At 27.2% G+C, this 14,440-nt stretch overlaps 1 protein-coding gene across 1 annotated transcript; it reads left to right on the forward strand.

Moving 5' to 3' along the window:
• The first annotated feature begins 415 nt into the window (after positions 1-415).
• LOC129969524 (protein DGCR6-like) lies at positions 416-11,149 on the forward strand. Its single transcript, XM_056084132.1, has 5 exons — positions 416-692; positions 1,481-1,641; positions 3,663-3,772; positions 5,149-5,220; positions 10,854-11,149. Exons 1-5 carry the CDS (start codon positions 592-594, stop codon positions 10,989-10,991), a joined length of 582 nt encoding a protein of 193 aa, XP_055940107.1. The 5' UTR covers positions 416-591; the 3' UTR covers positions 10,992-11,149.
• The last annotated feature ends 3,291 nt before the right edge of the window (positions 11,150-14,440 follow it).

The raw sequence follows: 14,440 nt of genomic DNA on the forward strand, positions 1-14,440 counted from the left end.
CGACAAATTTTTGAAGTATTTCTTTTTTTTGTATGAAAAAAAATCTCCCTTCATGAGATAACAGTTTCACAAACCGCATTCAAATATACTCATTCCTTCAATTTTTATGAATTTTTAAAGTATTTACAAATTTCTGGGACACCGGTATATATGAAGGATTAAATACATTACATATGTAGAATTATATTTTTTTTAAAAATTTGTTCTGTTCGTAAAATATTCGTGGTCATATAAAATGTAGCGTTATTTTATTGTCTCCTAAAGTATTTACTGATGTTAAAATGGTGCATCGACATAACATGATTAATAAATGATCATTGGACATATATTATTTTTATCCTTCATTTTAAAGCAAAACAGCTTTAAAAAATTTGAGATGATAAGCAAGAGCATCAATCTCAAAACACAACTGAACTGAATTGAACTTCAACATTGGGAATGTATATTAATTGCCAAAATATAAAATTGCAAAATTTTCTGTTTAGGACTTTAAAAAAAAAATACAATCAATACAATACAAAATACATTAAAGGCGAAAACATAAAAAGCGGTTCATGGCTCAGATTTAATATTTGACAGAAAATAGCTACAATGTCTTTTGATGAAAATGATCTTATGAATCGAGAGTTCCTTGAAGAGAGGCATAATATATTGTTAAATGAATTAAAGCTATTATGTAACAAATTACCTGAGTAAGTATTTAATGCAAAATTGGCCGCTAAGATTATGTTTATTCTTTTTTTTTTAAGTTTGAATTTCTCATCAGTCATACTGGAATCAGAGGCGTAAATTAATTATGTAGGTTCTTATAATGTTTCATAAAATCGTGAAAAAAATATTTAAATAATCTGTATAAAGTATTTGTAATAAACATTTAATTTTTGAAAAATGGGGGGGGGCGGGTATAAAGTAATTTAATTGTATGAAGTTCTCAAGAAATTATTCAATATTTTAATATTCCATTACCGACAGAAAAATATTTTATATTCCGTTTGACATGCATTCTAATCTGTTCATTATAAATGTCATAAACTAGGTTATTTTTGTCATAAAATGATAAATAGCATATGGGATTTAATATGAGGGTTAGTATTAAGATTCTGGTGTTATTGCCAAAGTTGATTTTTGTTATTATTGTTGTTGTTGCAGTTTCTTACTCAGTGATGTAACTCTGATTTTTTATGATCATCCAAAACTCTTTGATGGTTGGTGTAATTTAAAAAAGCTTCTCTAAAGATTACACCTTATATTTTATCCTAACATGCTAGCTAGATTTTATTGCCCTAACATGTTAGCCAAACTAAATATGATACACAATATTTTTTCTTCCTCTTCATATTTGGTTTTAAAAAGTGATATAAGCACATACATGTTTTTTCTTCATGGAGTTGGGACATCTATATTTCCTTTGTTGCTTTCATTATATCTACAGCATTTTTTTTTATAATCATATTTAATTTTTTTCTTTTTTTTTTTCCAGAACATATCAACAGAAAATGACTGATAGCTTTTTGTCAGAGTTAGCAAATTCATTGCTTGATAAAACTGTGTTTGATATTGTGAAAAATTTGAAGGACATTCAAGTGATGACTGAAAATAATTTATTAGAAAGACGGATGAAACTTATATATTCACATGATGGTAAATTTTGTCTATTCTTCCAAGATTTAAAATGTAGATAGTAGATTAAATTTGCCTGTGTAATATTATTTTGCAGTAAAATTTCTTGCCTGTTAGTGTCGGTATCATATTTATAAAGCAGTTATATTTCACAGTTATTGCTTAGTCTGGGATAAGCATTTAGTCGATTGCGATCAACTGGTGAACCATCAAGACATTTTGGGGTGACTGCCTTTACTGAGACCTAAGATGGGCATGCTAAAAGGAACATTTATGGAACATTATTATATTCTCTTTATCTCTTGAGTAAAATGAAGTTTTTCCCCCCTTCAAAATGACATTTTAAAAGCATGTTCCTAACTTTAACCATGTAAAACCTAAGGATAACTTTTGGAACCTAATGGGTAAAATAAAATATCATAATTTAAAAAAAGTTGCATATCATTTAACTTCTTTCCTTGGCTCTACCTACCTGTGTGAATCTACATTTTAAATGACAAATATAATTAAGACAATATATCATTCCCATCTTGCAGATGACCACTTAGAATCCAGTGCAAGATTCACACTTAATAATTATTTACCCAGATATTCAAGATTGGCAAACTGTATGCAGCCTAAGTCTTCTATAAACTATAATTGCAAGAACTATAGATGAAATTGATTTATTTTTTAATGTATTTTGAATTATTTGATGTTAAATGCATTATTTGTTATTATTATATTTGTGGTTATTATTATTTTTGTAGTTATATAGGTAAGTACATATTCCATATTTATTAAGTTATAATAAATATTGTATAACTTTTTTTAGCTCACTATACCTATGTCACTGGGTAGACCACAACACCTAAAGAAAATTAGAAATAGCTTGTATCTTGGAAAAGTCTGCCCACCCCCGGCTTAGTCAATGGTTTTCAATTGTTTTCATTTTGTTTTGTTTAAGAAATTAATATGCAGTCCCAAACTCCTAAATTGGTTGTAAATAGCCTATACCTTCAACTAGCATGATTTCAAAATTTAAATGTAGTTATTTTGATTTTTTTTACTCTATTTTTGAGGTAATGCAAATGAATGAAGGTGGACTTTATTTTTGGAATTTCTCTATATTTTTAAAATTTTTATTAATCTATGGGCAAAGCCTTTTAAAGGATTTTCTACTCCTTTTTCAATGTGTTTTTTAAGAATTGAAATTTTACTTCACATTTATCTTATCGTTTTAATATAAATAAAAAAATTTTAAATTGAAATTTAATCTTTATGATAAATTAAGCATTAATATTAATTATGTTAAAAACAAGATTAAAATAACTGTGGAATAAAAGTTCATGATTATGTAACTGCAAAATTATAGTTTATATAAAGCCCAAGGATTTCAGCATATTACATCTGACACATGCAATTCAAGAATATAGTACATTTTAACTTTTCTTAAATTATTTTCTCATTCTACAGATAATTTAGCATTCATAGGTTAGATTTAATAGTTTTAGAATTTTATCATGTCGTGTACTGAAGAATTATCTTCATAATTAATAATTTGAATAACTTAAACGAATCAAGTCAATTAAAAGAGCAACTGTGATCATGAAGAATCAAAATTTATCATAAATCAATTTTACTTTCAAATTTATTTTTAATAGTAATTTTTCTTTATGTTTCTTCACTTGTTGTAAAAATAATTTCATAGTAATAAATTTTTTTGTATATGTATTTTTTTTAGAAATATACCAACAAAAATAGTCTTAATTTGTTGCTGCTTGAAAAAAGAATATTGTAAAATATTATCTACTTTAGTGTATGGAGAAAATTTTTATCACATTATAGTAGATTGTTGCAAAAATTTTTTTAAAAATTTGAAATTATCAAATAATGATATTCTAATCTACAGAATGTTTTTAAAATTTGAAATAAGTTTTGCCTTTGGTTGAAAGTTTGTAAAAGTTTTATTGTGTAACTTAAAAGTAGCCTTTTTATTGAAAAACTTAACTTCTTATTTTTTGAAAACTTACAAGCATTTAAAAAAAATTTCATTTAAATAGCTATAAAAGAGAAAATGATCGAGCGCCATAAAGAAGCATTAGCAAATGAAATTAGGGTGAATCCTAGGAATGCAGAAGTACTCAGAGCAAGGCAAATGGCTGAACTTGAGGTACTGAGAACTGAGAATTTTTCTGTGAGGCATTTAATTCATTTTCTTCCTATTCTTAATTAAAGAAAACTGAAATATGTTAAATAAAAATCATATTTCTTTATAATTCATTCAAAAATGATTATATGCATGCATTTGGTGATCTTTATTTCTATATTTATTTGAACCTTATATTACAAAATTAAATTAGATTTAAAAAAATATTATATTGGGATTTCATTAAACTGCAGCTGATAGGATCATATTAAAAATATCATTTATTGAAAATTTTGATCTAAAGATGAATACGATAAGAGAAAATAATTTTTTAATTCAAAATGGCAGTTTTATTTTTAATTTTCAATCATTTTTATAAGTAATACATAATTTATTAAAATAATTTAAATGAATTTTTACTATTAATAAAGATGAATGCATGTTTGTTGGTGTTTTACAGATCAAGCCATTTGATCTACAGCTAATAAATTTAACACATATATACTTTAGAGAATGGAAATGTACTCCTCAGAGCAATTTTTTTGAAGTTTTAATTAGAATTTTAAATAATAAAAAACTAATCTGAATTTTGGTGTTGTTCCTCAATAACTTCTGAAAATATTTTAGCATAAAAATTAATTTTACCTCATTTTAAAGTTTAGTCATGCAAATTCTCTCTAAACTTTAACAATTTAATTTTTTTTTTTTAAATTTTTTACATTATCTCCTTAAAATTCAAATCGTTTTCATTATTTTATCGCTTTATTATTGAAAACTAAGAAAGAAAGATTCTGTGTAGTTCACAGGGCAATAAAAAAACTCAATTTACACTACCACAAAATTGATTTCCATTAGAGAATTTCTTATACAAAATGAACAGGGCATAAACAATTAAAGTAATATAGTTTTAATGACTAACAATTTGTTGGAATTGTAGACATACTATTTCTAAAGAATTGAATTGAAATTAAATCAATACTTCAGGTGGTCGTTAAAGGTGACTAAAAAGTAAATAAATTTAAAAGGTGGTAATAAAAAAAATTTAAAACAATTTCAAATAAATTTAAAAATTTTGTAAGTCATCAGTATGTAGTAAGATAAATGTAACAGTCACACAAAATAAATTCAAACAATGCATCTCATGTCTAAAGTATGGAATTATTTTAAAAATCTAAATCTTAAATCTAAAATTTTTATGACCTTTTCAATTAAATGCATTATATTTCATACATAATGAGAATACTTATTGCTAAATTGGTTTGATATTGATTTTGAGACTCTTAATACAAATCATATGAATATTTGTTTAATTCTTCCAAACAAAAATTCTTGCATTGATTATTTATAGGTGTTTGTGTTACTGTAGCTTTTTCTGATAGCAAATTATTTTTTAATACTAGGCTGCAGACAAGCATAATGAGAATGAACTGAATCTTTTAGATATGAAAATAATTATGGAATTGGATCAGACGGTAAGATTTTTCTTGTTCTTTTTATTTGTTATTATTCTTTGTGTACCTTCAATTGTCAAAAATTTCTAAGCATAAATTTTATGACACAATATGTTTATAATTCATTTTATATTTCATGTGATTTTTTTTTATATTTAAAATTTTCCTCTTTAAGTAAACAATATTTTCTTGTGTATACTGACTTTTAATTTGTTTAAATTATATTGTGTCATAAAGACCAGAATTTCTTAGCTTAGTGCCAAAAATGCCCCTATTTCAAAAAATTGAACCTAATTAATAAAAACTTAAAATTTAACTTGAATTTATTTTCCCAATTTATTATAAGATGCAAATTAAGTAAGAATTTTATTCTGTCTATTTAATTATCAGATTATATGCATTTATACTTCTAAAAATACAACATTTGGTCTTAGGTTAGAAACTTTTTTTCAATCGCAAATTCAGCAACGAAATAAAAGTTTGTCTCTGCTTAGCCGAAAGAAAATGTCATTTTTGAAAATTTATACTGAGCAAACATTGTTAATAAAAGAAGATTGGTTAAATTGATGACAGTATATTAATTTAAATGCTTGAATCTTAATAAAGGTCTTTCAAAACTATAATTTTTTTTATATATAACTGTGAATAAGGAATATTTGAAAATGTTTGTAGTTTTGTAGACAGTTAGCACATAATATAGTATTGATATCAGGCATTTACAAGCAACGTATTCTGTTTGCATTCCTAATTACTATAAGAGTTTCAGTACTTTAAATGATATTTATAAATAAAATTTTAATATTATATTATTTTAAAGCTGATAAAAACAGAGTAAATATTGCAAAATGAGGCAATGAATTGTTTTTCCTCTTGGGAAATGCTCTTAATTTTTACTATGATTATTGTTGTTTATGATCAACTTGGTTAGACAAGATTTTGCATGAAAAATTTCATTAAGATGGTTTATTCGTACTTCCACCAGCAAAGTATTTTTAATTTTGATTGATATTAATTTACTCCATATTAGAAGTCTTGCATCTGTTCCATTCTTCACACTATGCACCTGTCATCTTACCTAATTTTGAGCTCTAACCTGAAATAAAAATTTATATCAACTGCAATTAACAACAAAAAAAAAAAAAAAAAACTTGCATGTTGAATTGGAACATGCTTATAAATTTTATAAGGTTTTAGTTAAGTCATTCAGCATTGGAATTTTAAAAATTTTAAATTATTTTAAGAAATGTAACTATATTTGAGATTAAAAAAAAATGTTTTAAAATAGCTATATTTTTGAATTTTTGCACTGAAAAAACTTGTATGAAACCAAATTATGCTTAGTTAAATGACAAAATTTTTTTAAAAAAAGTATTTTATTTATTTGGCTAAAAAGAGGTATAAAGCAAAAATCTTTTAGTTTATAGACTTCTCAAGTGATTTGCTTAAAATTTTGTAGGTAACAGAAATATAATACCTAGTTCCTGAACTAAAAAATGGACTGTGTTTTTATCCACTCTTTAAATATTGACATTAGCCTGATAAATAAATGAATTTTTCAATTTTTATCACTTGTGAAGCATTAGAACTAGTACATAATATTTTTAAATGAAGAGATCACTTATTCTAAAAGCCTACCTTCTCTATAAAGGGGCCTGGGTGCAAGAAATAATTCAAGACTTTAAATTTTTTTGTAAAATGTAAAAAAAAAAAAAAAATTACAACTAAGCATATATTACTATTGCATGTTTATATATAATGTATGATTTTGTTTTTGTTCTTTTTTTTTTTTTTTTTTGATGTTTAATATAGCAAATGCATTTAAGCGTTCTGCACACATGATTGATCGAAAACCATTCTTAATTAATTTTAATTTACTAAAAGAGCACTCTCAGCAGTAACTCGCAATATAAAGAAAAGTTTTAACACAGTTAATACATTTAGAAATAATAATTTAGTTTTTATTACAATATGTCCTGCGCATTATTTATATCCATTTTATTCGAAATCGAATCCCATAGTAAACCAATTTCCTAGATTAAGTTTTCATGAACATCATTGTTATAAAACTTTACAAAATTTTTGGAATATTTTTCTTATCTATGTTTTTCTAAATTAATAGTTGAAATAATTAATTTAGAATAACATAAATTAATTTGAAATATTTTAAAATATATCTTCTCTCTGTACAATAACAATATCAATTACAGTATTAAAAAATATCATTTAAATTCCTCAGTTGATTTTTCTATATCTTAATCTTCTGCTATTTTAGAATATAATCTTTTTCTTTTTCGAACAGTTTTTTCAGAAAAATGTTCTGAAATACTCAAATTGCATGCTATCATTTTTGCTTCATCTAAAAATGTGCTAAATTTTATTTCAGTTTTAATTTTATCGACTAAATTAAATTAAATCAACCAGGAACAATTGTTTTTGTTTGAAATAGTTTATTGATAGTGTTAATTTTGAACAATATTTTAAACCATGCTATTAAACATACAATAAAGGCCATTCCTTGTATTGAATTCCACAGACTTTTAGTTTCGGATTCACTGTATTATCAGTATTTTTCCATCAGTATCAGTATTTTCCAAAGAATTTCCCATTCTTTTGTATAATTTAAAAAAAGCAATATAAAAATTGAAATATCCTAAAAGAATTTACAATATATACTGCTGGAAGTGGCATCATAAATTAATAAATTAAAAGTATGTGATATGCAAGGCAATAAATTGCAAGAGGATATAGAGCAATTATTCTAATTTGTACATCTTTATATTTCCCTTTAAAGTTGCTACTGTTGTCGTATACCAGCCTTCTACAATTCATAATATCTAAATCAAGCTGATTTATTCTTGTGGAAGTTGGCTTTGGGTGGAATAGAACCTGCGGACCTTGTGGTTCGCAGCCAAGTAACAAGACTACAAGATAAAAGTAATTACTTGTGTCCCGTAACTGTTAGCTGGCTTATAAGCTTCACCACAATACTCTCCCTCCAGTGAGTTGGAGGTGAGATGAACGATAAGGCTGTTGAGTGGTGATGTATTAGCTGTTGAATCTGATGTGCTGGTACCCATTTGAATAGCGCCAAGTGTTATGGCGAGTATGTAGCAACAAATGTTCAGTTAACAAATAATTGAAGATATTTAAAAAATAAACCTGAATTTGAAAAGAAAGATCATAATTTAATCAGATAGGGTATCAGCACATTTGAAAATCAATAAAGAACAGCATTGCTGTTTTCTAATGCACCATAACTGCACTGCTTTGTGTCGTTATAAAGGGCCAAGGAAAAAATATGTAGTGTGAATAATAGCATACAATGTAAAGTCAGAAATGTGCAAAATAAGGTTTTTGCATGTGATGTTCAAATGGTCCAGAAATTTTTTTTCTCAAGACTTGGTGGAAATTTGCCATTATCCATTAAATAAGGAACCAGAAAAGGCATTAATGCCCTCTATAAAAATTTAAGAAAGGGCTTCATTTGTATTAAAATTGAATATACCATTTTTCATTTTTAAATGTTTTATTACAGAAGATTAGATTGTTACATTAGTCACACCACTGAAATAATGAAATATCAATAAATGATTATTGTCGATTATTAATAAGTCAAAAGCTGTTCAAACTTAACATTTCCATGTATCATTGTTATTAATTACAGATTTTTTAATTTTAAAAATTCAGAAAAACCTAGTCTTGAAGTTAAACTATTTTTTTATATGTTAACTAAATTAAGTTAGTCATAATGCTAAAAATTTAATTTTTTAAATAATTTTTGTTTAAAATAATTTCTGTATAGATATGTTATACTGATTAATGTTAATTAAAATATAAGGATAAAAGGTTTTTCTCAGAGATTATTTTAGAATAATTTGTCATATTATAGCTTGTTAAAATCTTTCCAATTGTTGCATTAGTCACATGAACCGTGAACTGTGTATTCTTATTAAGCTAATATCTCCATGAAATTTTAAGAAAAATCTCTTTATTGTGTGATGTTACTTATTTTTCCATTAGGTATTTTAATACTTGATTTGAACTTTTTTTTAACCCTTTAGCACATGCATCCATTTTCTGAACATTAGCACATGCACAGGATCATTTTGATCTCAAATTCATTCGTACTTATTCCATATCTTATTGGCTGTTAGTATAAAAATAAAATCTGCACAGAGGGTATGAATATTTTTTAATGCAAATATGCTCCATTTAAGACACATGCAATATTTGATAAGAAAAACTAAAATTGAATTTGTCCCCCCTCCCCTTCTTTTCTGTATTCATTTCCTTTTTCACCGTTTTCATAAAGTGAATATTTTTCTCTGTAAAAAATATTTAAAGAATAAGAAAATCTATATTTTATGTAGAGTTTACATTTTAAAATTTTGCAGAAAGAAGCTTAAGCATACAACTTTTTTTCATGAGCAGAAAAGTCTTTTGATGAGATTTTCTAGAGTATTCAGAATCTATGTTTTATTCCAATTTTGCATTATGATCACTTTCCCGAGTTTCATTAATTTTTGAGTCTGAGCTATCATTGTTTTCACTATTAGTCATACTACTTTTGTGAAGATCTCTAAATTTCTCATGGTTGTAAGTTGTCATAGCCATAACATTTTATGTATTTCATATGGGAAGTCAGTTTGACTCCCAAAACTCTGGTAAAAATTGAGATACATTGTTTTATTGATTTTTGCTGTTTTAATCTTCTTCTAGTTTCATCATAAAGCTGTAGGAAATAACAGGTTTTAACTTTCATAAATTTTGAAATTTTTTAAACAAAAGAGAATAGATGGGGGGGGGGCCTTGTGTGTGCGCTGGTAGATGAAAGCTTAATTGTGCGTATTCATATTATGTTGTAAAATATCTCTACTAATAATAAAGATGACATGTGTTGCACAGGCCTGAACCAGACTGTTTCATCTACAGCTACGAAATTTGACACATGTATACCTTGGAGGGTGGAAATGAGCACTTTTTCCACAAAAAAATTGAATTAAAATTTTAATTATTTTTTTAATTAGACTTTGGTATTTTCTTGTGATAACTTCTAAAAATATTCCCTCTCAAAAATTATTTTTACACCTTTTGAAGTCCAAAAAATTAACTTTTCAATGATATTAATATAGTTTACATTGTTTTAAATCTAGATTGAATTAAATTATTATAGATTTTTTTTAGTCTAGATTTAATCAACTTTAAAAAAATATTTTAAAGTGTATTTCACAATGATATTTTCATTGTTGTGAATAAAACCAAAAATCATTTCCATTATTTCATTAAGTATTTGATTGAATGATTTTCTTTCATTGTTGAAGGCTGTAATTTTAACTAGCTATTTAGAGTTCCTGTTGTTTTCTTGCTATAGGGATCAAATTATCCATAGGTATGACACGACTTAATAGGATAGGGGAATAAAATAATTAGTTCAGTGATTAGAGCCAAGAAGGCTAGTTAAATCTGGCCAGGAAGTAAATCTGGATTATTGAACCAGTCCACAAATAAATTTAAATTCTGTTAATATCTGTACAAGTTTTAAAAAAAAGCTTTTCTTCAAGTTTTTAGATGCTTTGATTTATATTCTGCAATGCTTAAAATTCATTTTCAGTAATTTTTTTATTTGAAATATGTTAACATTTTTTAATTTATAGGTCAGTGATCAGCAAATTACTTTGGAAAAAGTTGGAGTACCTGGTTTTTCTGTTACGAATAAACCTGCTGATGTTAAACTCCAAATGTATCTTCTAGAATTTATCACTATTTTGAGTATTAAAGATGGAATTGAATAAGGATCTTTGAATGACAACTTGTGAAGGGTCCCTAATTTATTTTTATATTCTTATATTTAAGAGCTTTACATTATTTTAAAAGACATCCTAAATGTGTTCAAAAGTATTTGTATAAATTGTTATGAACTTTGTTGTTTGTGATTCTGCTTTTCGCATGTAAATATTGTTTGTAAAAAATAAATGTACAAAAAACTATTCTTAAATCTTATTTTCATAATATTCTCATTTTTATTAATGGAGAAGATTATTTGCTTTATAATATTCAAAATGTTTGATTTTTTGCATCCTCTGAGATAAAAGATTTTATTAAAGTGCAGGCCATCATTACTAGATATTTTTAAAATTAAAATTTATGTTGTTGTGTATGTGCTATAAAATTTCAAAATCAAAATTTTTAATCTGATTCAGAGCAAATTAAGAAAAATACTTTAATATGCTGAAAAGGGGGGGTGGGGTAAATTGAGGTACCAGTTATTTGGGAATTAGAAAAATCATATAAGTAATATTTATAATAATTATTATTGCACAAGTGAAATTTTACTTCCAATTTTAAGTTTACCTTCTTAAATATTAAATTTGATCTCTGTTATTTAAATAATTTGCTATTTTTTATAAATTGTATTATGAAACTGTATGAATAATTTTCTGTTAATATATTTCAGTTGTAGACAAGTAATTATTTGGAATTGTTAAAAATTATAACTAAATAGTTATAAAATTTTCAAGAAACAGTGTTCTTAATGTTTATTTATTATTTTAGATATTAATTATCCCTGTGATTCCATATAGGTTCTGTCTTCTGAGAATAAGTTACAATATCCTTGAAACTATAATTTATATTTTTAAAATTACCTTTTTTCCCCTTCTGAAATGTAGTTATTGATTATTGAAACTGTAATTATTAGTTATATTTACTATTACAGTGTTAACAACTTCACTGTATTATAATTGTTTTATTATAAGGTATATTTTACAAATAACTTTCATACTGTCTAAATACATTCAAAACTTTTCAAGTTTGCACTAATTTTATTAATAAGGCTGAAAAAGATATTCATAAACTATACAATAGTTAAAGGTATATCACAGTAAAATAATAATTTGATTGATAAAAGAATGAAAAGTTATATTTAATGTTTCACAAATATTATTTCCTTGTTTGCTACCAATTGTGTTTTTGGAATTTAGTCCATAATTTCCTTGTAGTAGAATAATTCATGCACTATATCATTATTGATAAAAAAAATTTTAAGATAGGTAATATAAGGAAGGCTATTAAGTATGCTTCTTTAGCAGCTAATATATAGTGTTACAAGCTTGTAAAGTTGCTTCTCAGCACGGTTACTTCTATCATCGGAAAGACTGGTTTACAATCATCTGTATTGGAGGCTGCTCGGGTGCCGAGCCAGTGATCCCAGTGCTTGGCGTGAAACTTGGCGACCCTTTGGTGAAAAAATAGATAATGCTGGAAACTTCGAGAATTTTAACGATCCGTCCATTAGAAATCGAGATACGCCTGATTGGCCTAGAAGATTCTCGGCCTGCCTCCCGGGAGCTATAAAAGGCCGGCAGTCTCAAACTGCAGTGAACCAGATCGGAAGCGGAAACGTAGTCGTAGACAAGTAACGAGTCTTTGAGAGGATAGCGAAGCAACGGCGGAGTGCCAGCGTTGTGTGGAGGCCAAGTTATTGCTGAACTGGGCTGTGTACCGAGTCCTGTTGTCTATTGTGGAAGCAGCATCAAGTTGTGTGGGGAGTAGCCAGTCATGTGGTAGTGAGTCGGCAGTTGGATACAGCTAAAGCGAGGAGACAGTGAGACAAGATCCGAGGATTCCCTCTCCTGCTGAAGTCTGTCTGGCCGCTTTGTGTGCTGTGGTCGATTATTACTTGTGGACTACTGTTTGCTGTAGTGTGCCGACCTGTGCGTACGTCTCGGCTGCATATAGTTGTCGTCTTTGTATTCGTCGTCTGTGTCTTTGTGTTTAATAAACGTCGTTGTTGTTCTCTACTGAGGACTGCTGATTGTGTGCTGTGCTGTCAAGATCTCGAGCGGAAATGTCGGGAAAGTTTGTTCTGAGCGTTTTGTTAGACGAATTAAGGAAAATGCTGGAAGATAGTCGAGCTGGGCAAGATAAACTTTTGCAAGAAATGAAAGCCTTTACGGAAGAAATGAAAGCCTTTACGAAAGAAATGAAAGCCGGGCAGCGAGAATTAAAGAAAGATCGTTCGTCAATGAAAGGAGCTTTAGAAGATCAAGGTAATAAAATCGAAGAAGACGTTCCAGATGTCACAGAAGAAATTGAAGGAAAAAGCAAGGTCCAAGTGGAAAAAGACTTCCCAGATGTCACAGAAAAAATTGAGGGAAACGGCAAGTGCCAAGTGGGAGAAACGGCCGAAGATCAAATGGAGAGCTGTGTCAGTGAAAAGGAGCTTAGCGATCTGGAGGATGAACCGAAGTTTGATAAGGAGAGGCACGAACAGGGAGAAATGAACATGAAAACAGAAAATTTCTTTCGATGTTACTTGCATGCAAAAATAAGAAGAAAAAAAAAGTGTTATTTTTTTTTTTATAACTTTCGCGGGATTCTGATTGTTCTATTCTTCATAAACAGAGACGGCGATAGAAATTTTCCGACGCAGGAGGCAAGTATAATTTCCCTAATTCAGCTTCGAAATAGCACATAATTAATTTTACATTTAATTACAAGCAGTTAAAGATTAATTATCTAAAAGTTTTCCTGATTAGCGAATTATCTTGAAAGTGATGAAAGCTTCTACAAAATATAATTATATGAAAAGAATTAATATCCAAGATTCTATCAACATAAGAAAAAATACGAAATAAGAAATCGTATGCTTATTCTTATAAATCTGTCCCAGTTCAGAGAGAGAGAGAGAGAAAAGAATTCATTTACCTTTGCCACCAGTATTCTGAAGAATAAATATTATTTGCCGCGTCTTCAAGTCGAAAAACTTTTGATGAAATAATTTTTCTTTTTCTTTACTCCCACTACAGAAGATCGAAGCTACTCGATTTTGTTCTAATTAGAATGCTTTTCACTCGTTTATCTTTCAATGTAATTATTTGCATTCCTTATATATAATCAATGCTTTCCTTATTTACAGCGCATTCAACTTTACGTTGATTGTGTCTTGATGTTATTTCACTTTCAATGAAATGTATGCCATTATAATGGATGTAGTATAAAATGAATGTCGGAACTAAATTCACTTTTTAGGAATCCAGAATAATTAATTTAAAAAATTTTCACCACAATTTTTTTTCTCTCCCTTACCTAAATAAGGATTGCGAATCTAATGCAAATGAGTTTGCAAAACCACTAATAATATCGAAAACGTAGATGCTGTTGTTTTTTAAGGTGACAGGCGAAAATATTTTGTAAATACATGTGTGTACTAAAATTATTCTTTTGTAATGGCTTAGTAAAA

This window comes from Argiope bruennichi, chromosome 5 (genome assembly GCF_947563725.1).
Source record: "Argiope bruennichi chromosome 5, qqArgBrue1.1, whole genome shotgun sequence".
NCBI lineage: Eukaryota > Metazoa > Arthropoda > Arachnida > Araneae > Araneidae > Argiope > Argiope bruennichi.

Coding starts and splice junctions, on each gene's coding strand:
- LOC129969524 (XM_056084132.1), top strand. CDS start 592: ATGTCTTTTGATGAAAATGATCTTATGAATCGAGAGTTCCTTGAAGAG. Junction 1,642..3,662: donor ACTTATATATTCACATGATG/GTAAATTTTGTC, acceptor TCATTTAAATAG/CTATAAAAGAGAAAATGATC. Junction 5,221..10,853: donor TTATGGAATTGGATCAGACG/GTAAGATTTTTC, acceptor TTTAATTTATAG/GTCAGTGATCAGCAAATTAC.